Below are 19,135 nucleotides of genomic sequence, written 5' to 3'. Positions count from 1 at the left end.
TTGGCCAGGCTGGTCTTGAACTCCTGACCTCGTAATCCACCCGCCTCGGCTTCCCAAAGTGCTGGGACTACAGGAGTGAGCCATTGTGCCTGACCACAAAATTTTTTTAAAATAGTTAGTTGGGCATGGTGGCACCTGTAGGGGCACACCTAGCATGGTGGCATGCTAGGACCTGTAGTCCTAGCTACTCAGGAGGCTGAGGCAGAAGGATCACTTGAACTCAGGCGGCAGGAGGTTAAGGCTGCAGTGAGCTGTGAGCGGGTCACTGCACTCCAGCCTGGAGTGAGACCCTTTCTCAAAAACAAACAAAAAACCAAACTTGGATAACTGACAGTTTAGTATTTAATTACATGGAAAAACCAACAAAACAAGACAATTATTAACCCTAGAAAAAACTAAAAGTTGTGTGGGGAAGGAAAAGTAATCATAGTTTGGTACATAACTTGGCTGTGACTACCGTTTACATGATTATAATAGCATATGTACTGAAGATTAATCAAAATCAGAATGCAACTATCTTGGGAAGATAGAGAGATTAAAAAAAAAAGCTTGGGGGTGAATATGGGGTGAAAGTAATGGAGAAAAAGAGCTAAAGTCTCCTCTTGTGTCTCAGCACTCCACCCAAGGTGGAGCCTCTGAATGGAAGAAGGACTCTGCCACCTCTCCACCATACTCCCCCAGGATTTAGCTTCAGCATCAGGTAGCTATGGGCAAGACGAGAAATGCTGACATGCTGGTCTCTGACTGGGAGCTGTGGGAAGAGAGAGGTTCTTAGTTGCAGCGGTCTGGAGTGGAGTCTGTCTTGCTGAACAAAGGGAGAGGTTTGGTTTAAATACCACAAACTCTTACATTCTGATGCAAGAGTTTTTATAGATTTTTTGGAACACATGTTTCTTTATTTGCTGTTTGCCCTTAGGACCATTTCAGAGGCTTAAAATAGTTAATGGTTGTTTGTTGTTTTAAATAATTTTCAGTTTCACTAGGGGTGAATCCTGAGCTCTTCATGCCGTCCTGCAGTTAGTCTCTCTTGGTATTATTCTTCACCTTTCCTGTGAGTTTAAAATTATTTCAAGGAAAGTTAAAGCTTTTTAAGAATCACAATAAAGTAGTTAATAGGAATAAATAAAAACTTAGCGGGGCACGGAGACTGACGCCTGTAACCCCAGCACTTTGGGAGGCCGAGGCGGGCGAGGATCACTTGAGGCCAGGAGTTGGAGACCAGCCTGGCCAACATGGTGAAACCCTAAAATTAGTCGGGCATGATGGCCTGCGCCTGTGGTCCCAGCTACTCGGGTGGCTGAGGGGGTTGGATGGCTTGGGCGCGGGAAGTCCAGGCTGCAGTGATGGCGCCACTGCCTTCTAGCCTCGGCGACAGCGCGAGACCCTGTCTCAAGAAGGAAAACAAAAAACAAAAACATACACACAAAAAAACCACAAAGTGCGTTCACGTTTGCTATGACTCCCAGACATCAAATCATAAACACTCGTACCGGGCGCGGTGGCTCACGCCTGCAATCCCAGCACTTTCGCAGGCCGAGGCGGGCGGATCACAAAGTCAGGAGTTCGAGACCATCCTGGCCAACAGTGAAACCCCCGTCTCTAATAAACACAAAAATTAGCCGGGTAGCCGGGTGTGGTGATGCGCGCCTATAGTTCCAGCTACACGGGGGGTTGAGGCAAGAGAATCGCTTTAACTAGGGAGGCGGATGTTGCGGTGAGCTGAAATTGCGCCATTGCACTCCAGCCTGGGCCACAGAGCGAGACTCCGTCTCAAAAAAAAAAAAAAAAAAAAAAAAAAAAAAAAAAAAAAAAAAAAAAAAAAAACAAAAAAAAAAACAAAAAAAAAAACAAACCACCTCGCAGTGCTTACTCCTAACGCGTGGAACTTGTGTCGACATCCACCCTCGGTTACTGCATACTCAGTCACACAAGCCAAAGCAGGAAACAGCGAGCTGGCAGCCTCACCGACGAGTCTCAACTAAAAGGGACTCCCGGAACTAGGGATGGGGACTCGGCCTAACACAGTGAGTGCCGGCTATTGGACTTTTGTCCAGTGACGGCTGAGGCAAAGCCCAGGGCTATCCAAAGACCACGGGAGGGGGTGTGGGAGAGAAGCGCGGCGAACAGCCATCGCCCAGCACCAAGTCCGCTTCCAGGCTTTCGGTTTCTTTGCCTCCATCTTGCGTGCGCCTTCCGGGCGTCTAGGGGAGCTAAGGCTGAGGTGTCAGCGGCAGGAGAGTCCGGCCGCGACAGGACGGTACGTGCCCCACGCTCTAGCCCCCGCCGGCGGCGCGGGAGCTGTCCCAGACCCCGAGCCCCGACGCCCGGCCCTGAATCGGCGTTGCAGCAGGCCCTGCGCCTGCCGCTCCTCACAGCCCTCTGCTCCGGGAAACTGCAGGTGGCCGGCAGTGGCCAGGGGATGGCGGGGGCGCTTCTGGAACCTGACTCAGTTTTGTAGATTTCTTATCTCGGTTGTTTACCGCGGGCTGAGCGGAATGCCCCCGCTTCCGCTTCCGCCCCACTCCGAACCCCCGAACCCCTTCTACCGGCAACTCCGCCCCGGATTCCCAGAAAGGGGCGACCTGGGCCACTGCGGTCCAAGCTTCACCCCGATGGACCTGAGAGACCGGAAGTAACCCTTGGCTAACTCTAGCCGCCCTCTGCAGCCGCAGCCGCAGCCGCAGAGGCCCACCCGCGAGCTTCAGTGGCGGGTCCTCAGCGTCGTGTAAACTTTGCTTAAAATGATCTTGAGAGTTCAATTCTTGGAGTGAACTATTGAGAAGATCTGGCATTTTTCCTTTCGAAAGTTGTTGGGAACGTGGACTTTCCCAACAGTTGTGTGTGCGTTCGACCTCACTCAGTGGGAGCCGCCGCCCTGTAGGGAATTTAACAATAGCCTGGTCAGGGCTGTTATTTTCCAGAGCAGTTTAATATCTATTTTGCCCAAGTGCAAGGAAAGCTTGCCTTGGAAAAGCTGGGAATGCCTGACTGAAGAAACGTTTTTAGAGCCTTTTAAAATGAACCTGTTTCTGCTATTTTTCCACCGCTTCAAAAGGACTGGGAAATGTAAAATGACTTCAAGATGTTCTTACTTGAGAGTGTCCGGATTTGGACAGAAGGCCATGTTCTTTTAATATTAACAGTGGCACGCAGTAGAACAAAGGCCACTGAAATTCATAATCAGTTTTTGGCTCCACGGAGTAGGAAGTAAAATCAAGGACGCCAGAGGTCTTGCGAATGTTTTAATTGGTTGACATTTGAAATTTGTTCTTAAGCAAAGAAGGGTGAAACCAGTAGGGGGTTAGCATATAGCATAAGTAAAGCTTTTTTAGTATCAACAAACTGCAATAATCTAGAACTAAGAGCGGGCTCTGGAAAGTTTGACCTGCTTTAGAGAGAGATTTCAGATAAGAGGAACGGAGTTTTTGGCCCTTTTCGGGTTGGTGATTCCCCTAAATAACCTTACAAAAGTTTTGTTTAACAAAAAACCTGGCTCGAGCTCCAAGATCTTTTTTTTTTTTTTTTTTTTGGACAGAGTTTCACTGTTGTTGCCCAGGCTGGAGTGCAATGGCACGGATCTCTGCTCACCGCAACCTCTGCCTCTCGGGTTCAAGCGATTCTCCTGCCTCAGCCTCTCAAGTTGCTGAGATTACAGGGATGCACCACCATGCCCGGCTAATTTTGTATTTTTAGTAGAGACGGGGTTTCTCCATGTTGATCAGGCTGGTCTCGAACTCCCGACCTCAGGTGATCCGCCCGCCTTAGCCTCCCAAAGTGCTAGGATTACAGGCGTGAGCCACCGCGCCCGGCCCAACTCCAAGATATAAACAAAAAAGACTGGGTCGAAAGGAAGTTTTGAATGTTTACTGTTTGCTTTACATACATTTAATGTTTGTAAATGTTTGCTTTACATACATTTTCTTGTTTTGTTAATACTTGTTTTACTTACAGCTTTTGGGTCAAATGTCCTCGTTAAAATGGCTTTCTCTAGCGACTTTATGTTTTACGTTTCTGTTTGTAACTGACATTTGACCTCCTTACTTGCTTCCTTATACCGGTTACTTGCTTCCTTGTACTTGCTTGCTTCCTTGTACCGGTTTCCAAGGTGAAGCCATTTGCAGGGTCGCTGGGTTTCCCCCTCCCCCCGAAAGTCTTGCATGACCCGGGGTGGGCGGGATAAGGTGCAGTTTTTTTGAGCTTTGGGCTGGGGGCCTCCAGGAAGCTGAAGCGGAAATTGCCTAGGCCCCTGGGGCATCGGAGGTCCTACCGCAGCTCCTAGTAGGTGGTGGGGGCGCAGCGGCGGTCCCCACTCAGTCCTGGTGGGGCCGCACGTAACTGTACTGAGCTATGCATACGCCCTTTGACCACGCATGGAGAATTTTACCTCCCAGAGACACGCGAGTGGCCCTGTGCAAGTTTCAACTGCGAGGGGGCGGGAAATTCCGCACACAGGATTCGAGAATTTATGTCTTGTGTGGTAACATTTCAGCCGGTGGGCGGCGGGGATTAGGCGTGAAGCGGTTCAGTAGGCAGAGGTTTTCGGACGCCCTCCGGCGAAGCCACCTGTTGATGTATTTGACTTTCTGTCCTTGTTCCTCGTCCCATCTGGAGCATTTCCAGTTCTGCTTTTGCGGAGCAGCAGGTCTGAGCTTGTCCGGCGAGGGTGGGAGTTGGTCCCGGCGGAGATCCAGTGGGAAGAGCCGACGGCTGCCCGGGCGTGAGTAGATCGAGAATCCTGCCCGATCCCCGCCCCTGGGCTGGTGTCGCCCTGGGCTCCTGGGACGTTGGGGCACTGTCCCCCATACTGGCAGAAAAGAATTGAGTCCTCGCTTTTGGCCCTAGGTCTCTTCTTTGAGCCTCCAGTGGACTCACAACACTCTGAGGCATGTTGCTCTTTCAAATACCAGGAATGGACTCTGGGGAATGGGGCACCCTTGAAGTCTGATTATTTCTTCCCTGTAGAGCCCCAGGGACTAATTAAACTCGTGTTTATGGACTCCAGTGCCTCCTTGCCTTTAATTCAGTATAATCCTACCAACATTTATTGAGCTTCTTTGGGCCAGGTAGAGTTCTGGGTGCCGAGGACATAGAAATGGATCTAAACTTGGTTCTTGTCCCCATAACCTCACAATATGGTTGAGGAAGACTCAGCAGTTACCTACACAGGTAATTTCGAGTCAAGGTAGTTTAGACAAGATCCACTGACAGACTGCCTGGGGGAAGCCTGTGGGCCATGGTGGGGCAGTTATGACACCATGGGTTCTTTTTGTTTATTTGTTTGTTTGTTTTGTATTTTCTTTTAGTATGCCCAGGTAACTTGCAGAACCCAATTGTTCTTTCTTACTATAGATCGGTGAGGTGAAAAGCACTATCATTATTGGAATGCCCTGTATCTCCGTTATACTCTCCTCCTGTCATCTCCCCTCAGAAGACTTGACACCCCACCCTGGTGCCCTTTCTCTGTACTTTCATATGCTCAGCGGCTGTCTTTGCACTTGCTTCAGGATTGTACCTAACATTCTGTACTGTAATGTATTTTCTTCAGACACTCTTCAGTCAAATTGTATTACAATTACCTGGGTTAAAATATGCAAAGTAAATAGAGAAAACCCCCAGGGGTTCATTCCCTAGAGATAACCAAAGGTTTCAGTGTAATGTTTTTCCCCCCACATTCGTGCTCTCAGATACAGTCTTTTACATATTTTTTTAAAAAAACACTCATAATGTTTTTGTTTTCTAGTTTGCAAAGTATTTCATTTTTTAAAATTGTGTTTATTTACAACCTGCTTTTTTTTAAAAAAGATTCAAGGTGGGGCCTTCCTTTTTTTTTTTTTTTTTTTGAGGTGAGATCTTGCTTGTTGCTCGGGCTGGAGTGCAGTGGTGATCATAGCTCACTTCAGCCTCTAACTCGGGGCACAAGCAATCATCTCACATCAGCCTCTGGAGCAGCTGGAACTACAGGTGCGCGCCACCACACCCAGCTGCTTTTTTTTTTTTTTTTTTTTTTGATACAGAGTCTCACTCTGTCACCCAGGCTGGAGTGCAGTGGTGCTATCTCTGTTCGTTGCAGCCTCTGCCTCCTGGGTTCAAGTGATTCTCCTTCGAAAATTGCTTGCTTTTCTACACTTGTTCTGTATTTATGTTCCTTTGATGGTCTCCACTTCTAGCCACTTTCTTTTTTTGGTGATTTAGGTTTTTGGCCCAAATAGATAAACATCTTCTACATTATTTTTCTCTTATTCTCGATACTGGGTTGCCATCTTTGTTGATTTAGTACTTGTTATGAAAGAGAGAAGCTATACACCACTTGATACCACTTTCATCTGCATACTCAAGATAATTTGTATCTTCTGCAGTGAGCTCTTCATTTGAAGAAGTGAATCATTTATATGTATATTTATATACTTTAAAAAATGTAATTGGAAAATCCTCTCATAGTTACTTACTCCAAGGTTTAAAATGTTTCCCAGGGTAATGAGTTTCTTTAGTCATGTGACTTTAGAAATGGGAACCAAAGCTACCTTTCCTACTTGTGAAATTCTTGAGTTTTCTCCTTGAACTTCCTTTGTATCTTCCCTTTGGCTTATATATCTGTGTTTTTTGTTTGTTTTTACTTGGAGCTTTCAAAAGTAGTTTTCAAAGTCAATGAGATTGTTTAAAAGAGTAGGTACCTGACAGTCTCTTGCTTGAATACTATCTGGTGAGTAAACCAAATTCCCTGCAACAATAACCACAACTTGGAATCAAGAGTTAAATGAAAAAAGTAACTCCTTCACCATTTACTGAGCACCTGCTGGGGCTAAGGAATGGGAGCGCGTAGATCTCTCTCTGCTATCTGGAGCTCCCTTTCTGATTGGAAAACATAGAAGCAGCGCAAAAGTTTCGCTCAAAACCTTGGCCATGTTATGCTATTGAAACCCCATAGTTCAGATTTTATACTTGACTTGACTTCTATTCTAAGCCATGGCTGGATTATTTTAATCTGGCAAATAATCATAAGGCTGGATTATTTTAATCTGGTAAGTAATTATAAGGTTGTGCTCTGTGATGGAGCTGTTAATAAAATATGTGGTAGCACAGGCAAGTTGTATATAGCACAAAGCTATACCCCCAGAGGAGACACTATATCAGTTGCTGTCTGCCTAGGCTTTCTGTAAACGTGCTGGCTATCATTCAGCCTAAATGTAGAATGAGTCTATCCTTTAACCTGGGTAGTCACCAGGAATGTCAAGGAACCTAGAACAAGGAACCAGGCAAGAGATGAGAAACTAGGGGAACGGATGAGTAGGTACCAGGGATGGTGATGAGACTGAAGCAAGTGGGGAATTTTTATTTTCTTCTCTACTTTTCTCTATTTTCCAGATTTTCTCAGAGCAAAAAGCAGGTAGTGCTTTTATAGAAAATGAATGCTATATAAAAGTATTTTTAAGAACTTTATATCCATAGTATTATGTACAATTTCTGACTTTGAACAGCTATCTCCCAAAGGGCCAAGTTTGGCCCTTTAGTTACAATGGAGAATCTGTTGTGTAAACTGAGCAAATATACCTGCCAAGTTGAAATTTAATTTAAGCCAATCTTGTCTAGATTAACTTAAGAGAATGTCTCCTAAATATTTTATTGCAGTAATGTAGCATAATTGATAGTATGCTATTCTCTTGAATAGATGGGCTTGTTTCTTGAGCCACTTTTTATTCCTTTGATCAAAACCTTGAGGAGAAGGAATGCCTGTTTTCCTGACTGCTGTTGCATGAAATTAGACATCCAGTTCCTCTAAAGGTGACATCAGATGGTTTAGATACCTAAAAAGAAGTGAGGCTAAGCCATAGGTCTTCTTCATACTACCTGAAGTTGAAACCTGGTCTCTGAACTCAGTCTTTGCCGAAGCATTAAAATCTGACATCTTGCTTAAACTCAGGCAGCTTGACCTGTTGTTCATTTTTCTCTGTCAAATAAATTGAAGCCTGGTAATAGATTGATGATGAGTTCCAAACATCCCCTTGGTTGGATACATTGTATTCTCCCCACTCACAATGAGGTCCTGCCAGCGTCCAGGAAGTTTTGCATGGGGACTTACCCATCCTCTTAGAATTACATTGCAAGTCACTCTAAAGCAATAGCATTGTTAACGCATGTAGTTGCAAAAGCTTCCTTTCACAAGCTCACTCTTCTGGATCCAACAACTGGATTCCAAGTATGGTATCTTAACGACACCACCAGCTCCATCTTGCTTCATTGTATGTTATGAAGGGATGAGTAAGCATTACACATGGGCTGCAATGGTCCAATGATGACCAGTCTGTTCAAGACCCAAGACGGCTGAGCTTGGCAGCCCTGGCCATTGTTTACCACAGTCTAATGAATATGAGTAAATGCCTATCTATCCCCAAGGACCTCCACATATGACAGTACTCAACTGAGTCTCACACAGGATAGAATAAGATAAAATGCTGGAAGAGAACACAAACAGTGCTATAAAGCAGGAAGAGATGACTTGATTTGGGGATCAAGACAAGTTTATGGAAGAGCTATCTTGAAAGATAAGATATAATTTCAGGCACAGACTGAGAGGAGGGAAGGGGCTTTCCAAATGGAGGCAAATGCTTGAGTGAAGTTGCTGGGACAGAAAAATACTGTCCGGGGACCATTGAGATATTTGTTGGTTTGGAGTTAGATTATGGGTTGGGCTGAAGTGGGGATGATACTCTTAGTGCTTGAGCTATGTATCAGAAGTTTGTCCCTAGTGTGATGCACAATTTCTGATTTTGAACAGAGCTATCTCCTGCAGGGCCACTCTTGGACATTTAGTTACAGTGGGCAATCTGTTGTGTAAGCTGAACAAATATACCTGCCGAAGTGAAAATTTAAATTTAGTTAAGGGCACTACATCAACTGATTTACCTCCCTTGCTCCTGGTGACTTTTCCCCATGTTTCTATATCCAATTAGATGATGATTTATGATCTTTTGATCTAGATGCTTTCTCATTTCTGATTCATTCTTGTTTTCTGCAGCCTACATGTAACTGTTAGGAACCAAGGAAGTTATTGGAGATACTGTCTGGTTGGAATTTGTGGGAGCTTCCCTGAGAGTCATGAAAAGTCTGTTCTGTCTTAGTCTGTTGTGTGCTGCTGTAACAAAATACCCACAACCAGGGTAATTTATAAAAACAGAAATTTATTTCTCACAGTCTGGAGGCTGGGAAGTCCAAGATCAAGGTGCTGGCATCTGGTGAGGGCTGCTCCCCGCTTCCAATCTGGTGCCTTGAACACTGCATTCTGCAGAGGGGAGGAATGCTGTGTCTTAACATGGCAAAAGGTGGGAGGGCAAAAAAAAAAAGAAACTCCCTTTATCAACCCCCTTTATAAGGTCATCTAATCCCATTCAGGAGGGAGGCACCTCCAGGGAATGATCACCTCTTAAAGGCCCCACCTCTTAATCCTATCGTATTGGCAACACCTGAACTTTGGAGGGGACACATTCAAACCATAGCAGCCTCATCAAAGAATTTTATAAAATATAACTTCTAATTTTATGTCATTTTATAATTGGGATCATCTGTTGTTCTGCACACCAATAGAGTAGGAAGGTGAATTTTGTTATGTTCAGGATGAATGCACAAAACTTCTGTGAGATGGCCACATTCTACTTTACCCAGAATTGTGCAACCTCTTCTCCTTTTAGAAATTTCTGGATGACACTTTGTTTCACGTTTACATCTCCACTGGGGCTTCCCAGACACCTGAAAGTTCAGGTTTGCATGGTGCTTTCTGCAGCTGGCAAGACAGGTTTCTCCATTGCCGCCCAATTTGTGGGGTTGCTTAGAAATTACATTTGCATTCACGCCATAGCTCATTGGACATGACATTGCTTTCATGCCATACGATGACCTTGCTTCACATAGAGAAGCAGTAGAAAGAAGGAAATGTTAAATATGTCTTTGGATGGCTTAGCTGGTCCTGCTGCATGCTTTGCTACTGATTACAGGGAACAATATGTGCCTTTGATGGAGGTAGCGTTGGTGTTCTGTGAGAAAGGTTGAGAAGCCTGACTACACTAAACTGCATTTGCTGACACCTGGTTAGGGCTAATGTGGGTACCAGGGAAGTGTGTTAAGTGCTTCAATAGAGGTGTTTTGTTTTGTTTTGTATTTTTTGAGACAGAGTTTCACTCTTGTTGCCCAGGCTGGAGTGCAGTGGCACCATCTCAGCTCACTGTCAACCTCCACCTCCCAGGCCGAAGAGATTCTTGTGCCTCAGCCACCCGAGTAGCTGGGATTACAGGCATGCAGCACCATGACCAGCTAGTTTTTGTATTTTTAGTAGAGACAGGGTTTTGCCATGTTGGCCAGGCTGGTCTTGAACTCCTGGCCTCAAGTGATCCGCCTGCCTTGGCCTCTCAAAGTGCTGGGATTACAGGTGTGAGCCCCTGTTCCTGGCCAGTTCAGGCATGAACTTTAGAAAGTTCACTTAGATGGAAGGTAGATTTGGAGAGGGTAAGGTCGGAAGCAGGGGAACATAATGACTAGGGGAATGAGTTTGGATGAGAGATGGATGGTAGGCACCAGCACTTAAGGGACAGGTGCAGAAAGAGTATGCTGAAGAGTAGGAGAAAGTTAGAGAAGGGTCTGTGTAGAATATAGTGGTGTGAGCTCAGCCAAGGGAGAAGAGTTTCAAGGAGGGATCAATTAGCAGTGTCAGCTGGAGTTGAGCAGTCAGTTGAAAGAGGACTTCCAAGTTTTTGGATGTGGCAGCCAGGAGGTCACTAGGGCCTCAACAAGAGCTGTGTCATCAGGGCTGGGATATTAGTAGGGGCAAACAAGGCACTCGCTTCAGGACAACATGTAAGGGGTGCTCAAAAGTCAGTCATCAACATAGATAATATTTTAATGCAATCTTTTAAAAAACAGACATAAATGCCAAAAATCTATGATGAACAAAATACCAAAAATTTAAATAAAGACAGCATCAGTATTGCTGATTGTCCCTTTTGCCTGATATTCCAGTATGGCTCAGGACTGAATGTGGCTGTGTAGAGGAGATGGTGGGTTGAGGCGATCCAGGTGGAGGCCTGTTGAGGAGTGAATTGTGGTTGAAGAAACTGAAGCACTGAGTACAGACTGTTCCTTCACGAGGTCCCAGCTTTATGTGAAAGGGAATAAAGTGAAAGGATGGTCGGTCTAGGGGACCCTCAGGCTTTTTTGAGGGTTTTGGCTTTATTTTTTAAGATGGAAGAGACTTGCACATGTTTACGAGCTGGGAGGAGCCGTCTTTGGAGGTAGAGAGAGGATGATGAGAGTAGACATAGGGACTTAGTAGAGACAGGAGGGCACACAGGGAGGCTTAGCCCTAGGCAAGCAGAGGGACAGCAGGGACCGGCTGGGGCAGTGGAAAGGTAGAAGGTGGCAGGACTTTGTGCCTGATACATGGATGAGAAATGGCATTGGAGGTGGTGTTGGGATGGAAGAGAGTGGTGCAAGTTGGAGCACTCCTTGAAGGGTGTGGGAAAGGAACTGACCAGAGTCGTCTTGTAAATGAAACTGTTGAGCAGCCATAGGGCCCGGCTCAGGAAACCAGCAGGGTGTGGTGGTAAGTAGTTTTCAGATTGTGTTATCTCTTCTCCCTTCCTTCGGAACTACTTGCTACTCGAGTTGTAGGAGTGTTAGAGGCTTACTCATTAAGGCAGGAGTGCTGGAGTGATCAACCATCCCTGTTTGCCTGGGACTGAGGGGTTTCCTGGGACTCGGTCACCCTAGATGCTGCAGGGCTGGCAGGCAGGAGGGAAAAAGGCGAGATAGTTGAAAATGCTGGCCAGAGTTTGTAGCATGCGCCCTCTGATCTCTGGGTCTCCACTGTCAGAGGGTCTTTGAGCTCAGTTCTAGTGGCAGCCTCCTGATCCTCACTTCCCTGGCTGAGGCAAGGTTGTTCCAGCAGCCCCAGGAGTCTTTGTTAGAATCCCACCCCAGAGCCCCTTCCTCCAGTCCTCTTAGCAGTTTTGTTGGTTCCAGTATTAAGTGTAATTGCTATATAAAATGCCTGGAGTATTTCTGTTTCCAGAACCGGATGCTCCTGTTAGCTAGTGTGTGAAAGATAACTCTGACTTGCCTAAGCTTTGTTGGCGTTTTGAATAATAATTGGCGATAGTCTCATGACTTCTGCAAGAGAAATGAAACAGAAATTGATCTCAGGTTTTGTTTGCTCTTGTTGTGAAGGTCGGGGACAGTTTGTCCCAGGGTGTGGGTGTGGAAAAGAAGGGGAGATATAGTCATTAAATTAGAATATGCCTGCGAGGGGAGTTAAGGGGAATTCCTTTAAAATTCTAGAAAACACACACAGTTGCCAATTTTGTCTGACTGGGGAAAGTGAACTGCTGAAAACACTGCAGGGAGAAGTGAAACTAATGGAATCTTGATCAGTTAGGAGGATTGGGTATTTGAAAGCAGGGAAGAAAAATAATTGGGCTTGGATATTCCTTTTGCCCTTCATCTGAGTAAGGTGAAGGCAAGTGAGTCTTCAGAAGAAGTGAATGGGACACTGAGTCCGGCAGCTCAGGCTGGGTGGAGCTGGTAACTGATGGGCACAAGTCCTTTTACTGGGCTCTAAAGAACTCACTCATCTGGGTGTGGTGGCTCACACCTGTAGTCTCAGCATTTTGGAAGGTTGAGGCAGGAGAATCACTTGAGCCCAGGCGTTTGAGACCAGCCTGAGCAACACAGTGGGACCCTGTCTCTACAAAAAACTGAAGACCTTATGAGCTTCCCTAGTCTAAGAGTAATTTTTATGTTAGTTTCTTGGCTTGGGCTTAAAAGAAACCGCAACAAAGTGGTGATTATTCGGACCCCAGCCCTACCTCTCCCTAGTATGCTCTCCTTTCTCAAGTGCCCAGCACCTCTAGCCACAGTGAACTGCCTCCAGCGTACACACATGCTGATATTTTGCTGCATCTGAGTGGGCTGGCTCCACACGGGATCTGTAGTTTCCTTTTGATATTTTCTTTCAGTGTGCCAGATGCTACCACTGAGTAATCTAGATTTTGCTGCCAAACTCTGCCCCCATGAGCACAGAGGGAAGACAGTATGCCAGTGCTCTTGCTGAGTGTGCGTGACTGGGTGTGATGGTTGGAAGAAACAAACTGAGCAGATCACATTTTTTAAAATGATCATCTAATTTGTTAACTCTTGGTGGCATTGTTATATTGTTGATATTTATGAATTACAAAAGTTAGATGACTGTGAAAAAATAGAGAATTAGAGATTAAAGCACTGTTGGCCTGTGAGTGGAGTATAGATTTGGGCTTTCCAGAGCACATAAAATTTGTATTTATCTTTCTGAGTGCCAATTTTTCCACTTTCATTGAGCAAATTTATTTTAGTAAATTTAACTTAGCAAATTTAATTTCTCCAGTTATTTACAAATAATCATATTAAGTGAAGTTTGGATGAATGGGCACGCCCATTTCAAATTTCTAACATATTTTTTTCTCCTTGTTCTCATATAAAATTTTCTATTTATGTGCTTTTATTTAAGATAGCTCAAATCTTTTGTGGACTGATATTGTATGTAAATAAATAAATGGATTCAGTGCTTCTTTCACTAAATACAGCTAGATAAATATATAAATATACTTGAACACAAATATAAAGCAACCATTGGCAATTTAGAGTTGGGTTGTGTTTCCACTTATTTTTTGTTAATAAATTTGGTTTTAACCTGAAATACTGTCTTATAGGAACAGATGAAGAACACAGGAGGTGATTTAAGTTTTAGCTGTGAAACTTATAGTAGATAGGTTAGCAACTTTAATTTTGCAGGAAAATAGGATGTTTCAATGGAAGAAGTTAAGAACACACCCATTGCATGAGCTCCTTACCCCTCCCACCCAGCCCCATCCCTGGAGTGAGATCTTTCCCCAGATCCTCTGTAACTTCCTGATGTTCCACTGAGAACATCAGAAGTACTGATGGCAATTGCTGCCATGTAGCAGTGCATTGAGAGTCAGGGCCTCTGGCACCTCCGTGGGGCTCAGGGTCTGAAGACGTTATCCAAACCTGACAACTTGCTGGCAGGTTCTGTGAGCATTCGTGATGAAGTTGTGAAAAGGGCTTGGGGTCTAGGAGGATGGCAGCAGAGGTTTCTGCCTCCGGGTGTGAGTGAGGGGCTTTTGAAGTAGGAGAGCAACTAGAAAAAAGGAGTGGCACAGGGACAGAAACTTCTTTTCCCCATTGTTTGTTCAAGGCCACGTGGGTGGAGTCATTGAAGTGGAGATTTAACCCTGTGATGCAAGTTTCCCTGGTTTAGTCAGGCTGTCTGTCATTGGGCTTTTCCCTCTTCCTCCTACTACATACTTCTTCCTTATTCCTCCTACTGAGGTCATTAGCCCCTTAGTTGTAATTTTCCCTGTAACATGCTTTACATTCTGATGAATTCTGAAAAAGAATGTGGGGTTTCCTAGGAGATGATTTCATCTGTTGTTTCATTTCCTTTACAATGTAGGTTTTCTTCTCTGTCGCTTTGGATTAGTCTGACATTTTGGCTCTGTCTACCAAGGATCCCTTTTTATAGACTTCTATAGATCCCTTTCTATAAAAGTTAATCTACTTAGGTCAGGGAGACCACCAAGAAAGAAAGAGCCCGTACTTTCAATCTTAGGCATAAGGTAGCTTGATAAGATTTTCAGAAAAATTCCCTTTTAACCACAGAACTCCCCCACTGGAAAGGATTCTGAAAGAAATGAAGTCAGCCCTCAGAAATGAAGTTGACTGCCTGCTGGCTTTCTGTTGACTGGCCCGGAGCTGTACTTCTGCAGACCCTTGTGAGCTTCTCTAAGAGTAGGATGTCTGCTGAGGTCATCCATCAGGTCGAAGAAGCACTTGACACAGATGAGAAGGAGATGCTGCTCTTTTTGTGCCGGGATGTTGCTATAGATGTGGTTCCACCTAATGTCAGGGACCTTCTGGATATTTTACGTGAAAGAGGTAAGCTGTCTGTCGGGGACTTGGCTGAACTGCTCTACAGAGTGAGGCGATTTGACCTGCTCAAACGAATCTTGAAGATGGACAGAAAAGCTGTGGAGACCCACCTGCTCAGGAACCCTCACCTTGTTTCGGACTATAGGTAATTCATCAACTCTTCCTGAGGCTGGATAGGTGGGAGGGATTGAAGTGTCTCAGACTCTACTGAATGGCAGAAACGAGGATAATAAGAAGTGCAGCCACTTTACTGTCTCTGCCCACTTATCCAACTGCCAGATGACGTCACTTCATTCCTGTGAACCCTTTAAATTCTTGAAACTTTCTCTTTCTCTTTCTCTCTCCTTCCTTCCTTCCTTCCTTCCTTCCTTCCTTCCTTCCTTCCTTCCTTCCTTCCTTCCTTTCTTTCTCTCTCTCTCTCTTTCTCTCTCTCTCTCTCTCTCTCCCTTCCTTCCTTTCTTTTCTCTCCTCTTCTCTTCTCTTTTGACAGAGTCTCACTCTGTTGCCCAGGCTGGAGTGCAGTGGCGTGATCTTGGCTCACGGCAACCTCTGCCTTCTGGGTTCAAGCGATTCTTCAGCCTCAGCCTCCAGGTAGTTGGGACTACAGGCGTGCGCCACCATGCCTGGCTAATTTTTTTTTTTTTTTGGTATTTTTAGTAGAGACGGGGTTTCACCATGTTGGCCAGGCTGGTCTTGAACTCTTGACCTCAAGTGATCCACCTGTCTTGGCTTCCCAAAGTGCTGGGATTATAGGCATGAGCCATTGCCCCTGGCTGAAACATGCTTTCTCAAAGGAATTGGGATCATATGCAGGTAGAAGGGACAGATGGTATGTGTTTGCCTGAAGGATAGAATGACAAGACATGAAGAAAGATAGGAATGACTAAGAGCTAGTCATTCTTGCCAGCCTCTGACAGTGTGAGATCTGTGGCGGTGTTTACTAGTTCATTTTCTGTGAAGTCAGTCTTTGATAATTTCTGGTACAAAGAAAGGAAATAACAAGTCTGACAGTAATCTTCCTACCTTTGTAGAAACTCCATCATCCCTTCTGAATCCCCGTTAGCCCTACCCCTGCTGAGGAAGTTTATCAGGGTGGGATCCCTTCCTGTGCTTCCTGCCCTTGGAGACGTTGGAGAGCCCGAATTGAAAATCTTTTCAGTTAACCACATTTAAACCCCTTCAGTCCAAAGAGGAAATGGCCACTGGAGTCTGCTTTAGTTCCCACAAGCTTTGGGTTGCTCCTTCCTCCTGCTCACATGTTAATGTCTTTTAGAGGTTCAGAGGGGCATGGAAGCTACTGAGAGACTGAGTTCCTGGGGAAAGGAAGATAACTTGTAACCTTAAGTTGGTGTTTTTTTTGAGACAAAGTCTCACTCTGTAGCCCAGGCTGGAGTGCAGTGGTGCGATCTTGGCTCACTGTAACCTCTGCCTCTGGGTTCAAGGGGTTCTCCCGCCTCAGACTCCTGAGTAGCTGAGATTACAGGCATGCACCACTATGTCTGGCTAATTTTTGTATTTTTACTAGAAACAGGGTTTTGCCATGTTGGCCAGGCTGGTCTTGAATTCCCAGCCTCAAGTGATCTGCCCTCCTCGGCCTCTCAAAGTGCTGGGATTATAGGCGTGAGCCACCGTGCCCAGCTGGTGTTTTTTCTCTCGACCACCAGCCTTTTATTATGTTGATAATGTGTATTTGGAGATGATATGTATTATCAAGAACTATACTAAAAAGAGCTGAAAGCAGTGTGGGCTCTGGGAAGTATATGAGATTTGAACTTGGAAAGCCTGTTTTTTTTTTTTTTTTTTTTTTTTGAGACGGGGTCTTGCTCTGTCACCCAGGCTGGAGTGCAGTGGCGTGATCATAGCTCACTGTAGCTGGAAGACCTGTTTCAAGCCTCAGATCTATCAGTTATGGCCAGGCAGCCTGGGCCAATCACTAACCTTGTTGGGCCTTTGTTTTCCTACTTGTAAAGCGAAAACTAATAATACCTGACTTTATAAGGTTGTTATGAGCATCAGCTGTAATAATTTACTATGTGAGGTACTTTTTAAACTGTGAAGCACTCTACAGATACAAGGGATTATTATCGTTGTTGTTATTATTATTTTTTTTTAATCTTCCACCTATTCAGCCATCAGTTTTAATGTCAGTAGTCTTCAGACTTTCTGGGAGGTACCAACTGAGTTTCAGTGAGTAAATTAGGGCAATCTCTCCATTTCCCATTTCCTTGCTATGATGAGTGGAGATTCTTCAGGCCCTCTGGGAAGAGAAGGGGGCCAGTAGACGGGGAGTGCTAGATTTATTTATTCATTGTGTATTGGCATGTGCTAAGTGTTTTGGTAAGCTCTAGCACAAAATGAAAAATCTGTCATCCTCGAGAATCTGAGAGGCTAACTGGGAAAATGGGCTTGATGACAATGTCATGCTAACAATACTAACCACAAGTTGTCCTTAGGAGCCCCCAGTAAAATGTGGTTGTTGGTTCTCAAAGTCTATTTCCTGGAAAAAAAATTATATATATATATATAGTGTTAGCTCCAGCTACCACTGAGTCAGGAGAGGGTTTCTAGGCAAAGACATCTAAGTTCAGAATCCCCGTGATCCAGATGCCTGTACCCTTTAAGTTCAGAAGTGGGCTGGGATATGTCAGGTGTTTCTTTCCTTTAGCATCTTGCAATTCAAAATATGGTCCTTGAATCAACATCACCTGAGAGCTTGTTAAACAGAGACAACAAGGCTCCTTCAAATTCTATTTCTGTCTTTTATGTTAGTTATTTGGGTTCTTAAGTCATTTCACTATAACCTCTGGGGGAGCTAGGGGATTCTTTAGGGAAGTTTCCGTTCTCTGAGTTGTTTTCAGAAGCTGTTAGTTGGCAAAGGAGGTACCATCTCCTATTAAATGCACAAGGACAAGATCCCTTTTTTGAGTTCCCTTAAGATCTCTTCCTGGGGTGATCCAGGCTTGCTGTTTTATGAGGGAGGGACACATTTACACAGGGGCAAGAACTAGTCTTTCAATCCATTGTTGCATAGGGGAGGTGTGGGCACTTGGAGTTGTCTCAGGACTTGTGTCTGAATTACCTACATGAACTTTTCTGGTTTGCAGAGTGCTGATGGCAGAGATTGGTGAGGATTTGGATAAATCTGATGTATCCTCATTAATTTTCCTCATGAAGGATTACATGGGCCGAGGCAAGATAAACAAGGAGAAGGTGAGTTTTCTTCTTTTTGGTTCATGGTCCCAAGAGCCTATCAGAAGTGGGAGCTACTATTTTTGATACAAAGGGAGGGAAGCAGGTAGTCTGCTGCCACTGTAGTGGGAGTCAGACATCTCAGGTGGTTTTTAAATAACATGAATGGGAAGAGAATTGGTTTATGAATTGAAGAAATAGGATAATAGTATCTTCTGGTGTGGCCTTGGATGTTTCTTTTATCCTTGGATTTTATCCTCATTTCTGTAAAATTCATAGGCCTGGCTCATATGTGTTTCCCTCCCTGGTTTGACGGGGGTGTGGGGAGGACATCCCATCTGCTTGTGCTGGGTGGAAACAGGAAGGAGGTGCTAGTCCATTATGGTATCGCTCTCCTACTGCCATCTATTTCTCCTCAGCTGACTCAAGGTCAGTGTGGGGTCTAGGCTGCATGTAGGAGTGGGGTGGGGGGAGGTTCTTGTGACTGATGTATCTGGGAAATGGTAAAAGTAGAGATTTAGAGTTGAAAACCAGGAGGCCGGGGGTGGTGGCTCACGCCTGTAATCCTGGCACTTTGGGAGGCCGAGGCGGGTGGATCACGAGGTCAGGAGATCGAGACCAACCTGGCTAACACAGTGAAACCCTATCTCTACTAAAAATACAAAAAAAGTAGCTGGGTGTGGTGGCAGGTGCCTGTAGTCCTAGCTACTTGGGAAGCTGAGGTAGGAGAATGGCATGAACCCGGGAGGCAGAGCTTGCAGTGAGCCAAGATCACGCCGCTGCACTCCAGTCTGGGTGACAGAGCAAGACTCTGTCTCAAAAAAAAAAAGATAAAAAAGAAGGCCGGGCGCGGTGGCTCAAGCCTGTAATCCCAGCACTTTGGGAGGCCAAGATGGGCGGATCACAAGGTCAGGAGATCGAGACCATCCTGGCTAACCCGGTGAGACCCCGTCTCTACTAAAAAATACAAAAAAAAAAA

General features: G+C 45.1%; 1 protein-coding gene across 8 annotated transcripts in view; it reads left to right on the top strand.

Moving 5' to 3' along the window:
* The first annotated feature begins 1,871 nt into the window (after positions 1-1,871).
* CFLAR (CASP8 and FADD like apoptosis regulator) overlaps positions 1,872-19,135 on the top strand; it is a 49,173-nt gene continuing 31,909 nt past the window's right edge. For 2 of the 8 annotated variants that reach the window (XM_017875901.1, XM_017875948.1), the window contains exons 1-3: positions 1,872-2,257; positions 14,698-15,112; positions 18,072-18,177. In XM_017875901.1, coding sequence (XP_017731390.1) covers positions 14,748-15,112; positions 18,072-18,177 — 471 coding nt within the window. In that variant the 5' untranslated portion in view covers positions 1,872-2,257; positions 14,698-14,747. The other 6 variants (XM_017875898.1, XM_017875895.1, XM_017875912.1 and 3 more) reach the window with 5 other exon arrangements.

Source organism: Rhinopithecus bieti, unplaced genomic scaffold, assembly GCF_001698545.2.
Source record: "Rhinopithecus bieti isolate Rb0 unplaced genomic scaffold, ASM169854v2 scaffold_980, whole genome shotgun sequence".
NCBI classification, from domain to species: domain Eukaryota; kingdom Metazoa; phylum Chordata; class Mammalia; order Primates; family Cercopithecidae; genus Rhinopithecus; species Rhinopithecus bieti.
This window is presented reverse-complemented; position numbering and strand designations above follow the sequence as displayed.